At 36.9% G+C, this 22,346-nt stretch overlaps 1 protein-coding gene across 3 annotated transcripts in view; it reads right to left on the bottom strand.

The window, feature by feature from the left end:
• Positions 1-22,346, bottom strand: part of MME (membrane metalloendopeptidase) — a 103,774-nt gene that overhangs the window by 2,801 nt on the left and 78,627 nt on the right. For all 3 annotated transcript variants that reach the window (XM_039236075.1, XM_039236073.1, XM_039236074.1), the window contains exons 17-22: positions 18,081-18,139; positions 11,492-11,611; positions 10,324-10,457; positions 9,188-9,253; positions 5,972-6,067; positions 5,563-5,639 (exon numbers count right to left, since the gene is read on the bottom strand). In XM_039236075.1, the coding sequence (XP_039092006.1) occupies positions 5,563-5,639; positions 5,972-6,067; positions 9,188-9,253; positions 10,324-10,457; positions 11,492-11,611; positions 18,081-18,139 (552 nt within the window). The remainder of the gene's footprint in view (positions 1-5,562; positions 5,640-5,971; positions 6,068-9,187; positions 9,254-10,323; positions 10,458-11,491; positions 11,612-18,080; positions 18,140-22,346) is intronic.

The following is a 22,346-nucleotide window of genomic DNA, read 5'->3' as shown; positions in this document are numbered from 1 at the left end:
TGCTACAACCAACTATGTGAGAAAGCAAGCATTTGCTTTCCTTATCCCCATTCCAGGAAAGATAACTAAATTCCTGAATGATAACTGAATTTCTGAATGATAACTAATTTCTGAAAGTCTGACTTCCTAATGTGTCAACCATTATCACATCAACTGTCTCTCAATCCCCAACATCACAACTCCCTTATCCTTCAGGGAGAATGTAAACCTCTTCTGGCTGTGTGTGGTTTTTTTAGTACTCCTCGAAGAGTCCTAAAGATTACTAGGTATCTGCCTGGTATTGGGGGGCAGGGAGTTGAGGTGGGGTAGGAGCCAGAGCTGTGACCACAGGAGCCATTGCCCGTGACCACCCGGAGGAAATGGAGCCACCTGACTTCAGATGGAGCCCTTGAACTGTAGGAATATCAGCAGTGACCACTGGGTCTTCAGATTCCTGTACAATCCTAAAAAGGAGTACACCGAAAACTACAGAAATTAAATTTCTTACTTCCTTGTTTAGGTCGGGAGCTTGGAGATTGAATTAATTTACTATTATAGTAATAATAATAATAAATGTGTCATTTCTTGCATCTAAAAGTTAAGAACAAATTTACTTGATACGTGGTCTAAAGTGATTATATGCAGGGATAAAAGTATTTTATTTCATTTTTAGTAATCTCTATACCCAATGTGGGGCTCAAACTCATGACCCCACAACTAAGAGTTGCATGTTCTACTGACTGAGCCAGCCAGGTGCTCCAAAGAATAAAAGGATGTTAGACATCAGGAATTTGTATTGGTCTTTAAAGTTTCTGGGCTCATCAGTTCTGAGACTGAGAGATGCTTTGATTCATTTAATTCAATCCCCTTTTTACTTTAGGAAGCCCTATATCCTAGCTGAGTGACAGTCATCATGGTGGCCTGATTGTTCCCCAAACTGAGGAGGAAGCTCCCTGATGGACAGGGAGATCATCTGAGAGTCACTGACTGGAGGAGTTGCTCTTTTTTGTTTTCATTTTAGTAAACCTTTTTAAAAAAAGGATTGTGGGTTAAATATAATCACATGGGGACAAGTACTTCAGTAAAATGTCCAAATCCATGACCTAATTCTACATTTGTCATAAAAATATTAAGGAAATTAAACACACCCACACATACACACACACCTCAAAAAAGGGAAGTCTTCACAAAACACCAATGGGCGTTAGCAATGCACCAACACTCAACCTAAGGCACACTTAGCTCTTCCTTTCCCTTCTAGCTCTTCTCTTTGCATCCAAAGCTTCGCTTAGACAATTTGATTCTGAATAATTAGGTCAACAATGTACCAGGACTTCACTTACCTTCCTACGACTCTAATTAATGCCCTGTTGTTTACGTTAAATCTTTGGATGGATGACATAAATAATCTCTTTCAAAAAGTGGATACATTATTAATCAAATGAATCCCTTCTCTTAAGAGTGGGGTCCTATTTCATTAATACTATATAAAATACTTACCTGAATTTCATGCTACATGAAAACTGTAGTGTATGTGTTTATAATAACAAAGATAAATGACTTTTATTAATTATTTCTTAAAGTGATTTACTTGAAAGTTTTACTTTTTTGTATAAAATGTTTTATTGTACTACTGTTGTTTATTCCCTTGGCAAATAATCACTTGTTTTAAAAACATTTAAGAGACAGAAGTGACCAAGAAGACTACTCCTGCCTACACTTAACTGGATTTTTAAATTATTGAATGAACTTTTTGCAATTAATTGGTCTTCTGATAACCCTTTGTTCCTTCTTTTAAATGAATGACTTGGTTACAAGGTTGACTAGTTTCATTCATAAGTTAACTATCCAGTACTTATCATTAACTGTTGTTGATGATTTTATTCCAGTAAGGTCACATCGATCAGCTTATGCTCTACTATGGATTAACAAGTGCTAACAGGAATTCTACAAGATTTACCAAAATCCAAACTGACATTTACAAAATATCAAAAACCAATGCTAATATTTAAGGTATATGGAGGAAATATTAGTATTTCAAAGAGGATTTAACATTTGCATATTAAATCATACAATAATAGGGAACAAAATCACCATATTACTTGGAAATGTCTACATAAAACACTATAAAGAGTATCTTACAAAAAGTATTAGGAATTAACCTGTGGGAAAAATTTCTTGCTTTATTAGTAGTGTTAGTTTTATAAAGTGCTCTTATATTCTGACTGGAAGATAATTATCGAGCAATTTAAGCATCTATTTTACAAAATTTTTCTTAACTGTTCATTTATTTTTGAGAGAGAGAGAGACAGTGTGTGAGCAGGGGAGGGGCAGAGAGAGAGGGAGACACAAACTCTGAAGCAGGTTTCAGGTCTGAGCTGTCAGCATAGAGCCCGACGTGGCACTTGAAGTCTCGGATTACAAGATCATGACCTGAGCCTAAATCGTATGCTTAACCGACTGAGCCACCCAGGTGCCCCTAGCAATTTAAGCATCTATATTACTTTAAGCATCTATATTACTATTACTTTACTATTTACATTGGTATCACTTTGTCCCTTCAGATTTGGTTTAAAACAAGTATCAGACCCTTTTAGACTGTTTAGAAGTATTACATCTGAATAACTTTGGAAACACATCTGTCGTTTATATGGTAAATATTAGCATAACAACCATTCTAAGTGACTGCAGATGGCTAAGAAAAATTGAATTTCCAAAAAGAAGGCATTTAAATTGTGAGTTCAGTGTTTAGAACCTCAAGGGGAAATGTTTTTGTTTTAAATACTAAAGTTTTAGAGGTTTGTGTAAAAGTACATAAGACTTTAGTTAGGAAGAATAAAACAATTACAGCTCAGACCTAACAAACTGTTTTATAGATTCAGCTTGATATCAAATTATATTTTGCCTTTTGTTGTTAATACTGTGACTATTTAAGTGCAAGCTTACAAAATCTCCCTTTATTTAAGAAATGTTTCTACACAACCCACTATGCACAATTTTTCAATAGCAATTCGGTGTCTATTAGTTTTTAAGGCTCTTTAAAAAATATGTTTTACTCTGTACAGCCAGGAAGCAGCTTGTTTCCAAAACTAAATGTAACCTCAACCTTTTGCCAAGGAAATCCCTTTACCTCCAGAGAAAATAATAATTTCCTTGACAAAGGGTTGGCATTCCATTTACCCTTTGGAAAAAAAAAAAAAAAAAAACACATACTTCTCTTGCTTTAAATGAAAAATAGTCAAAGGGGCATCTTTTGCACCAGAACAGAGAAAACGAAAATTACAAATAATTTTACACATTTTATGATAAGATAATATGTGCTTTTACAGAGAGCAAATTTTATGTATTTATAATAAAATTGTTTCATTTTAAAATTGAAGGTAGAAAACAGTTGTGTATTTACCTACATATCATTTAACCAGTGATCAGTTGCTGACATTCTGAACTATACAGACATAAGAAATAAGCAACAAAGAGCCCCTGACTTTAGTTAATAAAAAGTGTTTCAAAGTCCATTTATTTACTCCTGGAAATTCTTATTCTGTTTATACCTTTCTTATCTAAAAATAATCCTCGTACTAATTTTCAAACATCTATATGTAATAGACACTTCTATATTAACATTAATCTTCAATGACTCTCATGGGAATTTAATCCCCATTTTATATATCAAGAAATTGAGACACAGAGATTAAGTAACAGCTTGCAAATGGCAAGTCATGGGTGGAACTCAAGAGTTCAAGAGTAGTATAAAGATATGCTTTCTGACTTAATCAGAATAAAGTAATGGGATGGCAAAAGGCAGGCAATGTAGTAACAGAAAAAGAGAACTAGGAAAGAAACAACCAGAAAAACCCTAATAAAAAGCCAAAATTAAAAGTGAAAAAAAGCACTACTGTACCCCCATCAGTGTCTCTATATTGTAGGAGTAAGTAGTTTCCCACACTAGCATTAACTAATAAATGCTAAAATGCCAACTAATAGTCATAAAACAGGCTGTCGTTATAAAAAAAAAAAAAGGTTAGGTTTTGTTGAGGATACTGTGTTAATAAGGAAACAGGGTAGAAAATATATTTTAAACAGAGAAATTTTAATCCGTGGTTAAGATGAAAACATTAACACTCAAGGGACAAATTGCAGCGATCCAAAACTTTAATTTGCAAGCCCCATGCTCTGATGATACCAGGTGTATCAGGTACGACAGTAATACTACTTAAATTCACTTAGGTTTCTATTGATATATGTTTTAGTTCATGGGGATATGGAGGGAAGAACTTTGACCAATTAGACTGCTTTCATGGTTGATGTGAGCTTATAAATTGCTCTCTGTTGTCTTAAGAATTAGATTCCTGTATCTTCACTTCTGAAGACTTCAGGTAGGAAAAAGAAAATTCTAGAAATGAAAACAGTTACTTGGGTAAACCATCATGGGACTTGACCTAGTGACTTTTGCTGCTTTTTATCTAAAAAAGAAGTTAATTTGAATATTCTAGCAAGACTGAATTTACCTTGGATTATAAACATAATGGGCATACAATAAACAGTTGCCGAGTGAATGAATTTTGAAAGAACTGTTAAGGCAAATACTAAATGATGATGATTACAATGATGATACTGGAGCGAGCTGAGTAAATTCTTTAATTTGTAAATGTGCTATTTTATTATTTCATAATTGAATATGCTTTTTCCCCAGTAGTAAATGATCGGGGCAGTATGCTTATGTGTATTTTAAGAGGGGCTCTTAAAACTCAGCCCCTTAATTCTCTTTTGTTCTGAAACTGTTTCCCAACCACTCTACAAAATTTTTAATTTGTTTTTCAGAGTTCCTGCCTGAGAAGTGTTGTTGTTGATCAATAAATCAGTGATGAAGTGGTATTGTATGTTGGAAGGGAGAGCGTTAATAATTTAGTCCTAAATTGGATACATAGGGATCCAGGATTTAACACTGAAATGCTGGTTAGACTGATTCTCTTTCACTGTATTGATTTCTCTTATATTTTCTGGTCTCAGAAGGACTTTAGATTTCTTCTAACTCAACCCTCCAGTCTACAGAGCATTTTTCTCCAGCATGTTTGATGAGTCCTTCTCTGACCTCTGCTTCAAGGTGTTTTCTCCTGGAGCTTGGGGGCTAACTTTATGTTGGACAGCCTTTAATTAGCTCTGATTAAACCTCTAATTCTAGTCAACCTCTAATTAAAGTACATTTCTCTTTATGTTGAGTGGAAATCTTTCTTTGGAATGGCTACTCATTGGTGCTAGGCCTAAACTTTTCATAGCCTCTTAAAGATGTCTGTGCTGGCCTGAAATAGAGCCACTATACTCAGGCAACATCTTTGTTGGTGTTCATCAAGCACTGAGCACAGGTCACGTATGTTCTGAGGATAACAGCAGTCAAGGCTATGCTCATATAAACAGGACATTTATCCTGATTTGTTCTGTTGATTGTTTGTTCTATGACCCTCAAAAGAAAAAAAAATTGTATTTCAAAATTGTGTAGTCGGAGTTAGAAAAAAAACCAGTTTCCAAATTTAGGAGGAATAGAATCAATATTGGGGCACCTGACTGCTGTTCAAACCCACGTACCTGAAATTCCCTGGACTGTGAACATCTGTTTTAATGGAGTTGACAGCATACTCTGGCCTGTAGGTCCCACACCACACCTAGGGATAGGAACAGAAAAAGGAAAGTAGCATGCTTAGGTTCCGTCTAAGAATATTTGTTTGGGCAGGCCAACTTCCTACTGCAAAAATTAAATTGGAATTCTGCATTCCTCAACCATTTACTCTTCAAATATTGTTCAGTGATAGGCAACCAGAAACATAATTATCATTAATATGATGTGATAGTCTGTTATAAATAATGAAAAGTCAGTCAAGTCAAATGCTCTGCCATACTGATTAAAACAGGAAAACTCAGCATGCAATATTTAACTTACTATGAAATTATAACTCAAAATGATTTTCATATCTATCATTCAAGAAAGATATACTACCTGGGCAAAGTTCAAGAAGAATAGTTGTTTGTGATTTAGGTCAAGTCCAGGAAGTAGTTTTTCTTCACCATTCTTTTTAACATAATTTTGATAGGCCTAGGCAGTTAATGAAATGGAAACATGCTGTTTATAATTTTGAAATTTATGTATGAATCTTTGCAAAAGACTATGTAACCAAGTAATTAACCTTTTATATCAGGATCATCATAATAATATGTTTACATATGGCAACCTACAACTATTTAATGGATAGAAAGAAAACCAGAATTTATTGGGATGCCTGGGTGGCTCAGTCGGCTAAGTGTCCAACTTTGGCTCAGGTCATGATGTCACGGTTCGTGGGTTTAAGCCCCACGTTGGGCTCTGTGCTGAGAGCTAGCTCAGAGCCTGGAGCCTGCTTCCTATTCTGTGTCTCCCACTCTCTCTGACCCTCCCCTGCTCACGCTGCCTTTCTCTCTCTCTCTCAGAAATAAATAAAACATAAAAAAATTTTTTTAAATAAAAAAACCCCAAACTTTATTTAAAAGTGCTTTGAAAACGTCAATGATCAATAAATGTCAGTCGAATGAATGGATGACTTAAATAAATGGTGAAAAACTTATCTAAATGTTGTTCTATAGATAGATGGATAGGTACAGCTAGTTGGAAGAATGGATTGCTAAGGGAGTTTGTGATGGTTATATTTACCTCAGTTACTACTCTTAGCAAAGACTTTCATCATACTTTGTTTGAATGATTCATGGCCAAAGTCAAGGAATTCCTTTAGATCTCTTAAAAATTAGTATCCTATGGTTCTAAGGATAAAGATGAGGAATTATTGTGGCCCCCTGCAAGACAGGGCAAAATAGACTGAACCTCAGTTACATTAGGAAGAAGGAATTTAGGTTACTTGAAGGTCAGAAAATGTTCTTAATTCTTAAGGCCTTATGAACACTATTAAAAATGTAGTTTTCCTCGACTAAATATACTTAAAGATCTACAGCCAACCTTCTGAAAGGTGTTATTTCCAATTTAATACAAAGGAAAGTGATCAATTAGATAAGCAGAAGATATATTTCATTTCTTCTTCCTTGCCACTGACATAGATTTACTGAGTATCTCCTTTGTAAAGATGCTAGGAACATGGGGAAGACTTGATCCTGCTTCCTCCTAGGGAGCTCCCAATACAGCAAAAGGTACAGGGTATTAGATGCTATGATTTAAAATATAATAAAATATTTGCACATTTGTAATTTGCTTCATTATAATAATTCTTTACTTGTTTTAGGTCAAGATCTTCATGGAAGTACCATTAACCCAGATTTTGGCTAGATTTTTACAGGAATGATTTATCATCTGTCTGAATATTAGAATAACCGTGGGAGTATTAAGAGTGCCAATCCCATCCACTTCCAGGCAAGATGGAGTGATAGGAAATGGATTTACCTTTCTGCTGAAACAACCAAAGGATGGACAAAATACATGCAACAATGGTGTGCGTGACACTTGACATCAGGCAAAAAGAAGAGTTACCTCTCTGAGATGGTAAACATATAGGCTAAGCCCTATAATTGTCCCAGTTTATTGCCTTAAGCATTTGCAAGCTACAACATAGAGAAGAGAAACTCAATCAGAGCCTAAGAGACTGCTTGAGTTGAGAAAGAGCTGAGAGTTCAAGGACACCAAGGACAGGATGCTAAAAAGGGGAAAGCCACACAGAAGAATATCTCTAGAGATCAAGTACTCAGCTGAGTATGTGAGTATGCATATGAGCAAACTACCAGAAACTAGGGAAGGAACCATGAAAAAGGATTAGAGATAAAAATGCCTAGTACTCACACAAGACGAAAATGGAGACCTCGAGATTTGCACAGCAGGGTCTTGTCTCCGCAGGGGAGAGTTGTCCCTAGGCTGAATATTACCCTAATCCCACCAAACAAGTTGTAAAAGCTAGATCCAAAAGGATCAATCCATTTCTGAAGAATTTAGCTGTGTCCAACTATAAAGCTCAAGAATATTTGTGCGAAAACAAAATACCTAGCATCCAAAGAGGTGAAATGCACATTGCCTGGCATCCAGTCAAAATATTAACAAGTATTCCAAGCAGCAGCAATCTACCATCCGCCAGGACTCTGCTGGGACTCATTCTTTTGGAAACTGCAGGCAGCTTAATCTCTCCAGCCTCACACATAGACTCTACCAGTCATTTCTCCCACACTGCTTCCCTCTACCTGGCCCAACCACTGATGCCCTCCTACTCCCCTTAACCCAGTTAGAGAAAATAACCCTACATCCTCATCCATTGCAGAGGACATTCCATCCGTCTTTGTTTTAAAGAAGCCTGGTTCTGTCCTGGAGCACCTTGTCCCTTGTCCCTTCTCAAGTATATGCTGCTCATTGTCCCACATGTGGGCTACTTCAGGGTTGGAAGAAGCATGCAAAACTACCCTCTCTCCCCTTTCTTTTTGCTTCCCAGACCAGTATCCCCCTACTCTCCTGTGAAAATCCTTACTTTTTCTTGTGCCCATGGCATCGACTAGACCATCCTTCAAACCTTGCTCTAACCATCAAATAATGACATACTTCATGGACGCTTTGCAGTTACATCTCCTGCACTGAGAACAGTAAGGTCCTCAACAAGTATTTGTTGAATGCAAGAATGAAGGGAAGCCTAAGTGAGATTCTAAGGGATGATCCATGGATATACCCCTCCAGGTATAATAGTTGGGATGACTACGGGGCCACATGCTGGAGCCATATCACTTCATTCCCTCAGTGTATTGTTGTAACTGGACTGGTTTATGCTGATTATGGTTCCCAACTGCTTCACCTGCTGTAAAACTGAAGGTCCTGTTTAGTACACTGATCAATGGCTGAAATAATGCTTTTTATGAGGCACCGTTTTGAAAAAAATTATTTCAGAGATTATTTCTTAGAAAAATGTTGCTTCCTCTGTGGAACATGCATGTCCCCTTGTTTCTGTTGATGTAACATTCCATGTTTCTTCTTCTCCTCAGCTTCTTGGGAGCCTGGACTGGTGTTTAGCTCAATCATAACTGTACTGCTCCTTCTGGTTAGCATACTTACAATCCCTTTTTTCCCCATGTATTTTCTACTTTCTATTCATTGCATACTCCCTACATTATATGTGTCTTTTGCAAAAGTTTTTACATCAGTGATTGAATATGATAAATATATACTGCAACCATTAAAGTGGGAAACAATATTGTCACTCACTCTGTATGCTTGGCCAATACCTCCATTATCAGCAATGTTTTCTCCCAGTGTATTAATTCCATTGAGCTGTTAAAAAACAAAAGATGCTTAAGGATCCTTCCCTGTATTTGGGTTGTTAAAAAGGCATCAACAATGCACTTAAGATTGACTATATCTATTCCTCAAAAAGTTGAAAATAGAAATACCACACGATCCAATAATTTCACTATTGGGTATTTATCCAGGGAAAACAAAAACACTAAGTTGCAAAGATATATTTATTTACTGCAGCATTACGACAGCCGGGACATAGAAGCAATCTAAGTGTCTACGGATAGGCAAATGGGTAAGGAAGAAGTTTGCACGCGTGCACACACACACACACACACACACACACACACCACATAGAAATATTACACAGCCGGGGCGCCTGGGTGGCTTAGTCGGTTAAGCGTCCGACTTTCGCTTAGGTCATGATCTCGCGGTTCGTGGGTTCGAGCCCCGCGTCGGGCTCTGTGCTGACTGCCAGCTCAGAGCCTGGAGCCTGTTTCAGTCTGTGACTCCCTCTCTCTCTGACCCTCCCCTGCTCACGCTGTCTCTCTCTCTCTCCTAGAAATAAATAAAAATATTAAAAAAAAAAAAGAAATATTACACAGCCATAAAAAGGGATGAGATCATGCCATTTGAGGCAACATAGATGGACCTAGAAGGTATTATGTTAAGTGAAATAAGTCCAACTGAGAAAAACAAATGATTTTCCGTAAATGGAATCTAAAAAAAATTGAATAAAAAAATCAGAACTATAAATATAGGAAACAAACTGATGGTTGCCAGAGGGGAAGGTGATAGCAGATGGGCAAAATAGGTGAAGACAAGACTGGGCACGCTTCCAGTTACAGGATGAGTAAGGCACAGGAATCAAAAGCAGAACATATGGAATACAGTCAGGGATACTGTAATAACGTCATGAGACAGATGATAGCTACACTTGTGAACACAGCACAGTGTATAAAATTGTCAGATCATTAAGTTGTATACTTGAAACTAATGTAACATTATGTGTCATCTATCCTCAAATAAAATAAAACATCAAGAACAACCACAATAAAAAAGATAAAGTATCTCTAAAACTTCTCCAGAGAGTGCTGATGACATACATGCTGTCCACCGGCTAGGTCCCAGGAGAAGTTTCCATACTGGTACACCATGCACTGGGATTGCTCTTTAAAATTATTTGCAGACTGTTGAGTCCACCAGTCAACCAGGTCTCCATCCTTGTTAAAATTTCTGCCTGTAATATAATGATTTAAGCAAAATGGGAACTCATGACATCAAGAATTAAAAGAAGGTATCTTTAATTTGAAAGGCAAGGTCCGAAATACTACTAGGTGAGAGAATCCTACGCTGGAGAGGTAGGTAATCAGAGAAACGGCTCCCTTTCTCATCCTGCCCCAATGAAGCTTGGGCTGCCAGGGCCTGCTTTGCTGATGTGCCTCAGTGTTGGCTCCTGATACCTCAGCCGGCGCCACCAGGTAAGCCGCGCCGGAGACCGTGCCTTCTTTCTTTGGAGGGTTTTCATATTGACCGAGTCTGTGTAATTTGATATTTTGAGATTTAAAATGATCACTATTTGTATTCTGCATTCATTTCATATCTTAGACACCTCATGAAACTTTGTAGACTCAGTTTCCCTCTACTCCAAGCACGAAGAAAGAGTTGCTTTCCTCCTGGGGCTTTCCCACTAACCCGAAATTCAGTGGTCTTTCCCTTTTTTGAGCTACAGTGGCATTTCTTATATGTCATGTTTTAACACTTCATTTTCTCATCCTTTTAAATAGTTACTTATGATGGAGTGAATATGAAAAGGGCTACAAAGACAAAGGATTGAACTCACATCCTGATTCCACTAATTCCTAGCTTTTAACTTCAAGCAAGTTTTTCATGTGCCTCTACTTTTTTCCATTAAAAAAAATAGAAATGATACTAGTACCTACCTATGAAATTACTGAATCGTTGAGTTGAGTTTAATAGACACTTTCATGAAATAAGACCAGACATTTATCATTGGTGTTGACAAACATCAGTGCCTTCTCAATGAGAGTATTTGTGTTATTCTGTCAGAGTGGAACGCACACATTGCTTACCTCACTACTAGAAATTTCCGATCTTTCTAAGCAACAACTTAAAAGGAATACTAAACAGAGGATTATTAGCCAATGATACACTGATGAATAAATGTGTTCTTGTACTGATCAAGTATAATAACTCTTAATCAGGTTTATTAGGATCTATCTCAGCCAAAAGGAAGTGTCCACTACACTTTACCATTGTCATCGAAGCCATGGGTGATTTCGTGTCCGATGACCATGCCAATACCCCCGTAGTTCAACGAGTTAGACTGCTGAGCACTGAAGAAGGGGGGCTGCAGAATGCCAGCTGGGAAGACTACAAAGAAAGAAGATGGTTGAAGATTATTGGCATTATTCTGTGATGGCAGGCCCGGGGCTGGCTTTCTGCCTGCTAAGCTATTTTCCAGTATGTCAGTTTCACTTAATCGTACATAAAAATCTTCTGTGATGAAACATATGTAGGTCTTTTATTATTGATGACGACAGAGAGTTCATCCCAAAGCAGCATCGTAATCTATGATTTATAATCACTATTCACCTTACAAACTCTTCTAAGATTGTTTTTTGCTATAAAGAGTTTAGAGCAAGGGAAAATAATCATCTTCATTCAAAAGGTCTTTCCCCCCCTGCAAATATTTGGGAGAAACAGTTATTTAATAACACAAGTATTACCTTTAATGTCATCTCTAATATTTTATTCATCTACAATAGCTTGCTAAGTAAACAGAACCACTCAATCAAAGGCATCCTCCAATTACATTGCTCTATTTTATTTTTAACAAGGCAACTATGATGGTTTATTTCCTTATTTTTGGTTGTTGTCCTTCTTTATCTTATCACTCTCACCTGATCTAACACCTCAAGTATCAGTCCTTTGAGAGCAGAGATCTGTGGGTCTGGAGGTACATTTGTTTCTTTATTTGTTGAGTCCATTTGTTTTGTGAGTTCATTATCTCCAGCACCTAAAACTAGCAAGGTGCCTGGAACATAACAGATGCTTAAGAAATATATTGAATAGGTGAATAATCAATGATGAATGAGCAAATGAATTTACTGAAGATTTTACTAAATAAATAACCTATTTTTATGTCTATCCTGACATCTACATTAACTTGCTAGCTTTCTACACTTAGAAATCTTATAAACTTTAAATTTCATGTGTCAAACATCAAGCTCATCATTTTCCCTTTTTTTTTTTTTTAATATTTCTATTTATTTCTAGGAGAGAGAGAGAGACAGTGTGAGCAGGGGAGGGTCAGAGAGAGAGGGAGATACAGGCTCTGAAACAGGCTCCAGGCTCTGAGCTGGCAGTCAGCACAGAGCCCGACGCGGGGCTCGAACCCACGAACCGCGAGATCATGACCCAAGCGAAAGTCGGATGCTTAACCGACTAAGCCACCCAGGTGCCCCCATTTTCCCTTTTAAGCCATTACTCTCTTGACTTTATTTCTGTTAATGGCATTTGAAGGATCTCAATCATCTGACATTAACATTTTATATTTATCTTAGATGCCTCTCTCTATACATACACACACACACATACATATATATGTATGTGTGTGTGTGTGTATATATATATATATATATATATATATTTGTTTTATGAAGTCTTACACAGTCTACTTAGGAAAAGACCAGGTCATGTACCTTCCTTCCAGGAGTATCTCTTCTGTTTATCTTCTCCTATTAGTCTTAATGCCACCATCCTACTTCATATTATCATTCCTTGTCTTAACAATTATTTAAATTCCATGGGGCATCTGGGTGGCTCAGTTGGCTAAGTGTCCAACTTCGGCATATATCATGAAGTCACAGTTTGTGAGTTAAAGCCCTGTGTTGTGCTCTGTGCTGACAGCTCAGAGCCTGGAGCCGGCTTCAGATTCTGTGTCTCCCTCTCTCTCTCTGCCCCTCCCTGGCTTGTGCTCTGTCTCTCAAAAATAAATAGCCATTATGAAAAATTAAAAAAAGAATTATTTAATTTCCTATGTGATTTTTCCACTTCCTATCTCACCCAACTATAATCTATCCTAAATCTAATCCATCCTGCAGCCAGATTAAAACGCAACTCTGGTCACTATCACTAACCTGCGAAAAGTCCTTAGATGGCTTTGACGCTTTCTAACTAAATACAGCACCTTCTTCCTGGCCTTTGCCGCCATGGTCCTCTCCTACGTTATCTCCCTCGTGCCCTCCCTTTCCTCATAATGCCCGTGTAACTTAGCAGTTTTATCTTACATGTTTTAAAATTCTAGTATCTACTGAATTATGTCCTGTAATAATAATAAAAAAATCTTTTGTATCAACACCTATTGCATGCAAAGCCCTAGGCGGCTGCTATGTGGGATTCTAAGAACACTCAAGAGAAGGGCCCTGACCTTAAAAAATCTAAGATCTGGTTACACAGAGTAGCAAATGTTGTTTCTGTCTTTTGGGTGGGGCAAATACGGCATAGCCTTGCATGGATTTCAAGGATAAATATTAGATGTTTACAGAGGAGACTTTAAAAATATGCTAGACAATTTAAGTGCTCTCCAGACCTTTAAAAAAATCTGGAAAGTTGTCATAACATCTAAAATGACAAAATAATTAGAAATAAATACTTCTGTCCTTGGAGAATTTGGATGAAAAGTTATACCTCACATGTAGCTGCCTGAGTTAGCAACAGTGCCAAGAAATTATTTTTAGCTTAAAGTATTAAAATTATGTGCAGTACTTTATTAACTTAGAGTGAATACTATCTCCTACACTATGTACTTTGATTAAAACCCACCCATTATATAAAATGCTCTTATGAAATGTGCTATCAAGACTAAACATTAACTGTAAAGATCCTGCTGCCTTAATTATAACTTGATATGTCATTCGTCAGGCAAGTGATAAGATTTTTATGGCTCATATTAAACTTTAGTCTTCAAGTTCAGCTTCGCAAATTATGATGTCTCCTTATACATTATCAGCTAAATCTCAATATTGAGGATTTTCCCCATTAGCCTATCGCTATTACTAGTAGACTTTACAATTGCTGATAATAACTAATTGCTTAGTTGTACATTTTTTACATTCATGATTGTCAACTAGTTAATGAGATAAGTCATTGGTCCCTGAAACAAAAAAAAACCCTGTTTTTCTCCCTACCTCCCATGCATTTGCTTCGCTGCTTTATTTTTTTTTTTAAAGCTGCAAGCAAGCCAGTTTTAGAATCTTTGATATAAAGCTTGATGATATCAGGTAAAATCAATTTTGAGTGGCAAAAGTTAAATATTATTTTTTAGGTTAAATGAAATATGTTTGGAAATATTTGCTCTTAATTTTCAAGTCTGAAAATTAGATAAGAATCTAAGAACAAGTCAGGTAACTTTAGAAAATATATTATTTCAAGGTCATCATACACCACCCACGTTGAATATACTAAATAGTCCATGGAAAGTTTCTGGAGCTCTGTGGAGCAAATGTGTGGGGAATAAGAACCAGTGAATTAAACAGTTTCAGTATGCCTTCCTGTCTGGGAAGCTGATTTTTTTTTTAATTGATGTGAACTGGCAGGGGTGCATAAGACTTAGAATATAGTCTGCCTGTGTGAGTTAGAACAAAAAGTGCTTGGAATTGAATTAAAAAGAAGAAATTATTAATATGAATAACTCCCTAAATGATAATAAAACAAGCTCTTTTTTTTTTTAATGTTTTTTATTTATTTCTAGGAGAGAGAGAGAGACAGCGTGAGCAGGGGAGGGTCAGGGAGAGAGGGACACACGGACTCTGAAACAGGCTCCACGCTCCGAGCTGGCAGTCAGCACAGAGCCCGACGTGGGGCTCGAACCCACGAACCGCGAGATCATGACCTAAGCGAAAGTCGGACGCTTAACCGACTAAGCCACCCAGGCGCCCCAAAACAAGCTCTTTTTTACCATAATGTAAAAAGGCCAATCCCATGAGAAATTATATGTGATCTAATTTAAGGTATTTGTGTGAGGGTAGGAGGGTCATTTATAAGACACATGTATTCTATATCAATTCTAATAATGTAACGCACAATAACAAAATCAAACGTTGTATATCTATGTATGTATAAACACACACTTCTATCTAGAAGAAAGATGAAGGTCTGGATTTTCAATCATTTTTTAAAAACATTTTTAACATTTATTCATTTTTGTGAGACAGACTGTGAGTGAGGAAGGGGCAGAGAGAGAGAGGGAGACAGAATCCAAAGCAGGCTTCAGGCTCTGAGCTGTCAACACAGAGTATGATGCAGAGCTTGAACTCACAGACTGCCAGATCATGACCTGAGCTGAAGTCGGATGCTTAACCAACTGAGCCACCCAGGCACCCCTTCAATTATTTTTAGTTAAGACAATCCCCATCTTGAAGATTTAAATGAATTGTTAAAGAGAAAACATACATATGTCAAAGATTTCTCTTCCTGCATGACACTTTCCTTTCCTCTGAACTGCTGTTATTAGAAGACAAGCATATGAAAAGATGTTAATTTTTCAGATTTTGAATTTCTATCTGGTGAATTTATCTTGAGAATCCTTTAAAGGTCTTTCTTATTAAGAATGCTTATTGCAGCCAATTGTTGATTATTCAGAGGATGACGGAGTACTCTGTGAAATGTGAGGCCACTTTTACCTTCTTTTTCCTTTTGCTGTGTGCTTCTTTGGTTTGAGGGTATTAAATTCAAACTGAGAACATTCTCTGGTCTTCTCTGATCAGGGAATCTCTGAAGTGAACCAATTTTGAGCCAGCTCCAGGGATATGGGTAATTCAGAGCCTAAAAAGGTCCTGTCTTCACCTGAACTATGTAGACGTGCTCTAGAGAGGGGCTGAAGGGATTACCATGCCAGACTCATTCTACAAAGGGTCTGTTTGGGTCTTCTTGTTGGAATGAACCAGCACCAGGTCTGATAGGACCCAGGGTCCTTCCTGAGCTGGATTAAAATAAACCTGTATCTTTTAGTCTCCTCGAATACAGAATGAAGTCCAGGCTGCCTCATTTTGCCTTAGAATACCATAAAAGCTAATTATCTTGTTTAAGTCCAAGTCTATAATGAACTAGATCTTATACCGACAGAACTAGTTAATATCAGAAAGAGGTCTTCAAAGAGAAGGCTCTCCAGAGAGAAAGGCACTTTTAAGAAAGGACTGAATGGTTTTTAGGAATACATTGAAAAGGGTAGACTATATGGGTTCTGAGTTGATCATTAAACAGGTTCTGGTCTGGGTTTAGGTAATCATTGTACTAGCTAGCAAATGTTTTAGACTAGACTTTGAGCTAATTGATTTTAAGCAGGTGCACATGACTTACTTATTATTTATATGTTATAAAAAATAAGGCTTGGGGCGTCTGGGTGGCTCAGTGGGTTAAGCATCCAACTCAATTTCAGCTCAGGTCATGATCTCATGGTTGTGAGATTGAGTCCTGTGTTGGACTCTACACTGAGCATAGAGCCTGCTTGGGATTCTCTCTCTTCTTCTCTCTCTCTGCCCCTCCCCCACTGGCTCTACTTGCTCATGCACACACACTCTCTCTCTCAAAATAAATAAATTTTAAAAACACAAAACAAAACAAAAAAGAACACAACTTTTCTGATTATTTTATATAATTAATTTTCATGTCATATACCAAAATAAATTCCAGATGGTTAACTATTTACCCCAAAAATAAAGACCATAAACAGACCAGAAAAAAATGAAGATAATTTCTTAGCTAACTCTTCCTTGGTCTAAAAGTGATGGGGAAAGGTATAATCAAACTTTACAACAAAGTTAGGGCTATAATTTCTTTTAAAGTTTGTTTTGCAACCAATGGTAAAAATCTACAGGATTTCCCACTATTTCTAATCTAATTTGTAACAGAATTCAAGAAAAATGAGGTTTAAGGCATGAGATTTTATTTTAGGACAATGCTGAAATGATTTCCTCTCTTGATTCTTTACCACATTTAGAAATGAAGAGCTAGACGAAGTACACCTGGAGACACTGACTGTACTGTTGGCTTAGTATACCTCTGGCAGTAGTGAATCTGTTGGGTGCCTTTCTACATACTTAAAACCCTTGGGGAAAAAATGGGTCCATTTATGTAATACTTAAGAAAAAGTTTAAAGATCTCAAAGTCTTTCCAGGAAAAAAAAATATATATCTTTGTTATATTCAGCCATTTACTTAATCCTTATATCACTCACTCATGTATTCATTTCTGTACATATTCCTATAATATTACTATTAGTGAACATATTCCTTTTTACTTTTTTGATTAAAAGTAGGTAAGCAAATATAATTTCACATGGTTCAACCTAATTTTTCAACTTTCTGAGACCTTTGGAGTCTTCTAGAACAATGGGTGATACAGATCAGGACCATCCCCACCAGAGCTGGCATACATAATTGCCAGGAGGATGGGATTTCTGCAAAGCTGGTTCATGCAGCCTTAAACTTATGCTGATGCTTAGAAAGTCCTAAAGTCAGTGTAACTTTATGGAGACATGAGAGACTTTTAAAAATATTCAGAAATAAAATAAAAGTACTTAGACATAAGATAAACCATTTAGTCATAGATGAGAACATTGCAAGAGAAAACCACTTAATGTAATTTGTACTAACTTAAAATTTGCTCTTACAGTGAAAAGAGGTACATGGATGCATTTGCTTTCAAGGAGTATATTCAATAAATCAATAACACAGCCTCTGCTGTGCTTTTATGGGGAGTACTTAAATTGGTCAGGCGATTCACTACAAGCTGGTACCAACAGAGAAATATTAAAGAATTATTTAGGAATAGACCTTACCTATCTGATTTCTGCCTGAAGAATAAAATGCATTGACTACAGCTGCTCCGCTTATCCACCTATGGAAACATAAGAACTCATTACAAATTATGCTATTATCGTCTGATTCAGTCTGCTCAACACAATAAAAGGATTACTACTATTCCGAGAGGAATCTTAACTTTCTCTTTGGAATATGATCAACAAATTAAAATTAGTTCACTAGGTAAGACAGCTTATTTGAAAATACTTCTACCTTTTGAAAAATCAGAATATACCGTGGTCTGCAAATCCGTTATTTCACCTGTGTGAATTTTGTGGAGGCATCTCACAGCACAAAACCTATTCAGATGTACTTTTTTGGAAATTGCAATGAATGAACATTACATTGAAATATGTTTGTTTACCTTTATGTTGCTGATACTAGATAACTATACCAACAGTTCTGGAGCAATTGACAGAATACTGAAGTATAAGTTGTTGAAACTTCAGATTCAAATACATTTAAATTTTTTAAATCTCCTCGTTTATTTTGAAACTAAGATATCCCCTTCTCAGATAGTAAGTCTCAGGTAATCTGCCTCTGATTACTGCCATTTAAATTATTTTTTAAATGAAGCATTCCAGCTAATTGAGCAAAGGCATATTTTTGGATAATGACTGCAAAGTGAAACCCAGGTGGTTCTTACGTGGATTTATCTGTCTACATATACCATGACTTAGTCTCCATACAGAATTTAGAGATTTTATAAAATACAATTCCTGACTTCAGAAGGCTAGTTTAGTTGAAGAGATGAACAAGAAGCAGAAGTTACCATAAGACTAAATGAGAAAATGAAAAAAAAAAAGCTCACAAACAATAATTTAAGGGCAGAATTAAGCTAAAGAACAGATGCCAATGTTCCCATGGCTCTCTGCTCTGATGTTACAGAAACCACATAACAGTAATCATTGTTGGGGAACCCTGGGGGAGCTCAGTCCATTAAGGGTCCAACTCTTGGTTTTGGCTCAGGTCATATGTTCTCAGTTTGTGAGATTGAGCCTCAGATCGGGCTCTGCGCTGACAGCGCGGAACCTGCTTCGGGTTCTGTCTCTGTCTCTGTTTTTCTCTCTCCTTTCCCTGCCCCTCCCTGCTTGTGCACGTGCTCTCTCTCAAAATAAATAAATGAACATTAAAAGAACCCAATAATCATTATTAGAATATTATTCAGGTCTAAAACGGAATGAAATCGTGCCATTTGTGGCAACGTGGATGAACCTAGAGGGTCTTAATGCTAAGTGAAAGATGTTAGGCAGAGAAAGACAAATGCCACATGATTTCACTTCTATGTGGAATCTAAAAAAACAAAACAAACAAAAATAAAAACCAGACCCCATAAATACAGAGAATGAACCCATGATTTCCAGAGGGGAGGGGTGTAGGGGGATGAGCAAAATGGGTGAAGGGGCGTGGGAGGTACAGGCTTCCAGTTAGGGAATGAATGTCATAGGATGAAAGGTAGAGCATAGGGAATATAATCAATGGTATTATAATAGCATTGTATGTGACAGATGGTAGCTACACTTGTGAGAACAGCATAACTTATAGAACCAGCGAATCACTATATCCTACCCTTGAAACTAATGTAACATTGTATGTCAACTATACTTCAATAAAATTAAAAACAAAATGATTGTTCAACACTTTCTTGCAGCAGGAGTAATATCCCATCTTAAAAAGACTGTTATATAAATAGATAGATAGATAGATAGATAGATAGATAGATAGATTGATAAATAAATAAATGTATAAAGTCATGGAGTAATAGATAATGCTTATTTCAGATAACCCTTTAATGTCAGCACAAATGCATACCCTCAAGACAATCATATGTCATTAGCTAATGGTTTCACTGTAGTTATGCCACTTTCAGGGCAACAATTAGTGCGGCAATTATTATCCTACTCAAGGACGGAGTTTATAGTAATTAGTACAATGAGGTTAAATCAGAACTGTTTCCAGACCCTGCTTTGCAAGGTAAGCAGTATAAAGTCAGCTGTCCAAATCAACATTTTAGCTACAATTTCAGTAACTATTGTGGGATGTCAGATGTGAGTTCCTATTTTGATCTCTTAAAAAGAACTGAGTGAAAGCCATATATAACAACTGTCTGATAAATTCTAATTAAGTATGAGTTTTATCTCCACTAACACGACTCAGACGTTTAGAGAAAAATATTTGGAAATTTAAAAAAACGTCCAGATAAAACTTCTGTGAATTTTTCTTTAGAACAAAAGTAAATCTAAAGACGGAGGGGGGATGGTTGGTCAATATTTTTGTAGTTTGAAGTCATTTTAAATGGAGAAAAACATTCATCCAAAAACAGGATGGTGTGACGGATATATCAGTTTTTCCTAATTTCATCATAGGTGAGTCATCAGTATGTTAATTTCTTGCAGGCTGGGGATTACAAGCAAATAATTGTATTTGTTTTCATTAAACTCCACTTTATTCTCACATGATTTGTGATGACTCACAACAGAAACATATAAATCCAAGAGTGTTAAGACTAAAATCAAGAGATCAGGAACCATACAGAGCAGGTTGATTTTGTTTGTGTGACCAAGAAGGCATTAGGAAAGACAATATTTATATTAAGTAAAAACCATGATCAGGAAAAATGATTTATTAGGATTATGTTTGCATATATTCACATAGTTATTACAACTTAGGTTCAAGTGTGGTTCTCAGTTGTCTGGCAGGAGGGACAAAATGGAAAATGTGCTCCTGCTACTCCTAAGGAGAAACACCACTCCTTACAGCGACTCTTTACAAAGGTATTTTTCATGTGTCCTCAATATTTTGATAGCAATTATGGCAGTAGGTTTTATGCACAAATAGCTTGCGATTATTCATTTTAATTGTTATAAAACTGATGTAACACATTTCTAGGTCTCCGTTTTAAGGTTCAGTTTCTCAATTATGAACTGATTCAGTGATGGTATACTCCGCATGGGCTTTTTTGGGTAATCACGAATCATAGGCCAGTTTTTTGGTTCTGGACTCGGGCATGTGCTACAAATGAAAGACAGAAGGTGCCAATCCAAAAGGTTTTCTTAAAATAAGCATAGCACAGAGGAAAGGAGCTGGATGTGTGAATATGTTTCAGGCAGCAACAGGTGTCAGAAGGAGGACATTGATGAATAAAGTTGATAGACCTTCCTCGTGTTTACCGCTTTGGTAAAAATAAATGTCCTACCTTTGAGTGCTTTTCTGCTGTTCTGTTACATGGCTTTGAGGGGTTTATGATTGCATTTTGATTCATGTCTGTAACTTTCCAGGAGGGAATGCTTTATATATTAAAACATCCATGGTGATTATACTTTCCAGAAAATACGAAGCTATTTATAACCACAAAACTCTCAAATAAAATTGGAATTATGAAGGTTAGGCTCACATAGAAGTAGTGGGTAGTATTTGCCTTTCCTTCCTTGAGAACTTGTACAACTGCATCCTCAGACCACCCATGGGTGATAACCAAGATTCAAAAGCACGGGGCATACTGTCCCGGGGAACATCAGTGAAACTCGAAATACTATGATTGGATCATTACATCTCAAATAAAATGATGATAACAGTTACAGGTTCAAGGTCTAATATGTGTGGTCAGTCATGAAATATCTCAGTATGTTGATGTAAAAAGCTAAATTAGGGCAAATAAAATATTTTTCAAGTTAAAGGTGATGTAATGGAAACCATAAGTTCACTTGATTTGGATGCAGCCTCAATGTTTCTGTAAAAGTTTCCACTTAGGGAACAGAGACACATTTGATGCTGAAAAGCAGCACAGAAAAGAGAAAATGCACATCAGAAGAGAAAACCAACTGGAGGTGATTCTTGCCCTAAAATAATAGATAGTGCAGGTTACCTGACAAGACCTTTAATGTCCAGAGTGAAGTCCAGACACTAGCAGCGTCCTGGAGCAGCTGTCAGACCTGAGTGATCAAGTCACACTGGTCTTTGATTTTTCTTCCTGCCTCCAATGGTCTGCGGTATAGGAGTTTGGGTGTGTGTGGTATTAAGCGAAGAGTGGGAAAGCAAGAAGGAGGAAAACTTTATTTTTAATTTTGGAGCTGTAATTTTGTCAGGTGAACGGATCCTGGTTTTGGGGCATTCAACGGTAGAACAAAGACGGGTCACTCTAAGCAGCACAGCCCTCAAAGCTGAACTAACAGTGTGGACGGGAAATATGACTGAAATACCCTTGAGACGGGGACCAGGTGTTTCTCTTCTACCTCTTATTACCC

Source organism: Hyaena hyaena, unplaced genomic scaffold, assembly GCF_003009895.1.
Source record: "Hyaena hyaena isolate Hyena2069 unplaced genomic scaffold, ASM300989v1 scaffold_105, whole genome shotgun sequence".
In the NCBI taxonomy this organism is placed as follows: Eukaryota; Metazoa; Chordata; class Mammalia; order Carnivora; family Hyaenidae; genus Hyaena; species Hyaena hyaena.
Note: the sequence above shows the minus strand (reverse complement) of the source record. Positions and strands in the feature narration are given on the sequence as shown.